This window comes from Octodon degus, unplaced genomic scaffold (genome assembly GCF_000260255.1).
Source record: "Octodon degus isolate 3935 unplaced genomic scaffold, OctDeg1.0 scaffold00178, whole genome shotgun sequence".
Classification (NCBI taxonomy): Eukaryota; Metazoa; Chordata; class Mammalia; order Rodentia; family Octodontidae; genus Octodon; species Octodon degus.
The window spans coordinates 2762427-2765024 of record NW_004524754.1 but is presented as its reverse complement, the minus strand read 5'-3'; the positions used below and the strand labels follow the sequence as shown (position 1 = coordinate 2765024).

The 2598-nt window shown below is 40.1% G+C and overlaps 1 protein-coding gene across 1 annotated transcript in view; it reads left to right on the top strand.

Moving 5' to 3' along the window:
* The window catches only part of Rad51ap1 (RAD51 associated protein 1), a gene marked incomplete at its 3' end in the record, with an annotated part of 28945 nt that overhangs the window by 4529 nt on the left and 21818 nt on the right, over positions 1–2598 (top strand). The window contains exon 4 of the mRNA XM_023703770.1: positions 2425–2534. Coding sequence (XP_023559538.1) covers positions 2425–2534 — 110 coding nt within the window. The remainder of the gene's footprint in view (positions 1–2424; positions 2535–2598) is intronic.

Sequence of the window (2598 nt, the reverse complement as noted above, 5' to 3'; positions counted from 1 at the left end):
GGGTGTTCAGGGTCTTACTAGATTGGACTCGTAGTGATCCACCTGCTTACAGCCTCCCAAGAGCTGGGATTACAGGCGCACACCACCAAGCCCAGACTCACTTTCCGTCTCAGTGTGCCCCAGGGGCGGGGCCAGCACGGCAGGCCCAGGATTCTGAACCTCCAGCCCCTGCACCTGTTTGCTGAGCTATTTGGCCGACCCTTCGCTGTGTTCATTTAAAAGAGATACATTTTCAAACTTTTGGTTTAAGTTAGAATTTAAGGTTGGTAATAGGTTTTATTTTACTCAGTACATGTCAGAGAACAGACATATTAAGCCGTTTTTAGCTTGAAAATTTCAAACAGAAAAGCAAATACTTATTTACATATTAAAATAATAACTACAGACCCCACTTCTGTCTTTAATCCTGAACTCCTACAAAATACTTGCACCAAAAGTGTATAAATAGTTGTTAAGGGCCGGGCCAGATAGCTCAGCGGATTAAGCGCCTGCTTAGGCAGAGTGCAGTAGCTAGAATTTGATCCCCTGCATGCTGTGCTGGCTGCACCCCCAGGGCACGCTGAGATGGGGACTGAGACTGGGTGTGGTGGTGCACACCTATCATCCCAGCGCTTGGGAGGCTGAAAACAGTATCACTATGAGACCAATCTACATATTGAGACCCTGTAGACCCCGTAAACCTTGTACTAAATACCTTTAAAAAGTTAAACAGTAAAAGATAATCCTGTTAAAAATATGCTAAAAGCAAAAGTAGTACAAAATATAACTTCTAGCTTTCTATTATGGTTATCAGCCTGCCATGAAGTATTTATTAGTTGTCACTTGTATTCTAGATCCTGGGTAGGGTGGGAGATGTAAGTTGAAGATGCTAAAGATTTGAATAAACATTTCGCCAGAGATACACAGATAACCAATTAATATAAAAAGATGTGTAGTCATATTAGCTGTCAGGGACATGCAAATTAAAACCACAGTAAAATAATACTTTCTACCTGCTCCATGTCTCGTATCAAAAAGACAAGTTTTAATGAAGATGTGAAAAGACTGAGACTCATGCATTGCTGCAGGGTGTGGCTAAATTGAGAAACAGTTCAGTGTTTTCTCAGTTTAAAGTTATGTATCAATAGGTGGCTGAACAAAGGAAATCAGAACCAGCCTCCCCACAGAAACCTGTACATAACTGTTCACAGCATTATTCATGAGCCAAAAATGGGAGCAATCCAGTGCCTATCAATTGATGACTGGATAAATGTTAAATGTAGCATCTATAATGGAATATTTACTTGGCCACAAGAAGAAGCAAGCTGCGACATGGATGAATTTTCAAAGCGTTGTGCTGACTAAAAGGAACCAGACACAGAAGGCCACAAGTTTTATGATTCTACTTATTTGAAATGCCCAGAATGGGCATATGCATAGAAAAATAGAGGCAATTTGATTGGTAGTGGGCTAGGAGCTGGGTGATGTGTAAGTGGTAATAACTGTTAATGGATATGAAATAATGAGGGGGTAGTGAGCATTTTGTAAAACTAGAGTGTGATGGCCGGGTGTGGAGGTGCATGCCTGTAACTGAGTGGAGGCCACCCTGTGCTCCATAGTGACTTCAAGGCCAGCTTGCACTACACAGTGAGACCCTGTCTCCGAAAAAAGATGTCATGATGGTTTCACAACTCTGAATTCACTAAAAACTGCTGGATTGTGCATTATAAAAGGCAAATTCTAGGGTATATGAAATATATCTTAACAAAACTTACTTAAAATAGTAATTCTTTAAAAAGATGTATTTTAGTGCTTCCTCCTTTATATAACCCTTTTCTTATGTCTTTGACTTTTTATGTTTCCTGCCACTTGACCAACCTAACAGGAGATTGATTATAATCTGACTCATATGGGATAATTCTAGGTATGTCTTCTTTCCCCACCTCTTTCTTCTTCTGCAGACTCCCTGAGGGTACTTTTTTCAGCTAGTGCAGTGCCTTGTGCACCGTAATGTAGCAAACCATTTGTTAAGATCTAGATTGGAAAGATCCAGTTTTTAAAAAGTTAATATAAGGACTGTAATATCTGTGAAAGAGGCATAGATGAAATCAGGAAAGACCTGAAAGTAGAAGCAGTGTTCCGAGCAGGACTGCTTAGCAGAGCGAGTGCTTTCTGGGAAGCCCGTGATGGGGAAGAGAGAGATATTACCATTAAAGAACACTGTAAGGGCAAAGGCACATGCTGTTCCTGTTTCAAACCTGTAAGTCACAGTATGACATGACATTGTTCGGTTTTAGGAGTTTTACTGTCTGCGGTCTGTGGATGATGATTATTGTTTAAAAACATTCCTCTAGTCTTAAACAGTAATATAGGAAACTTGCAAGTTTTGTTTAGTTGAAATTGATGTTTTTTTAAAACTTTGTATTAATTTTGTTTCTGTCTTAGGGTGGCCTTAGATGACAAGATCTTCCAGAGAGGCATAGAAGCTGCTCTAGCTTTATCAGTGAAAGAACATCTACCAGTCACCAGTGATGTGCAGAAGTCTCAGGATAAAAGTAAGGTGTTTTCTAGATGTATCTTTAAACCCTTTTGTAGTTGAGACAGAATCTTGCTGTGTAG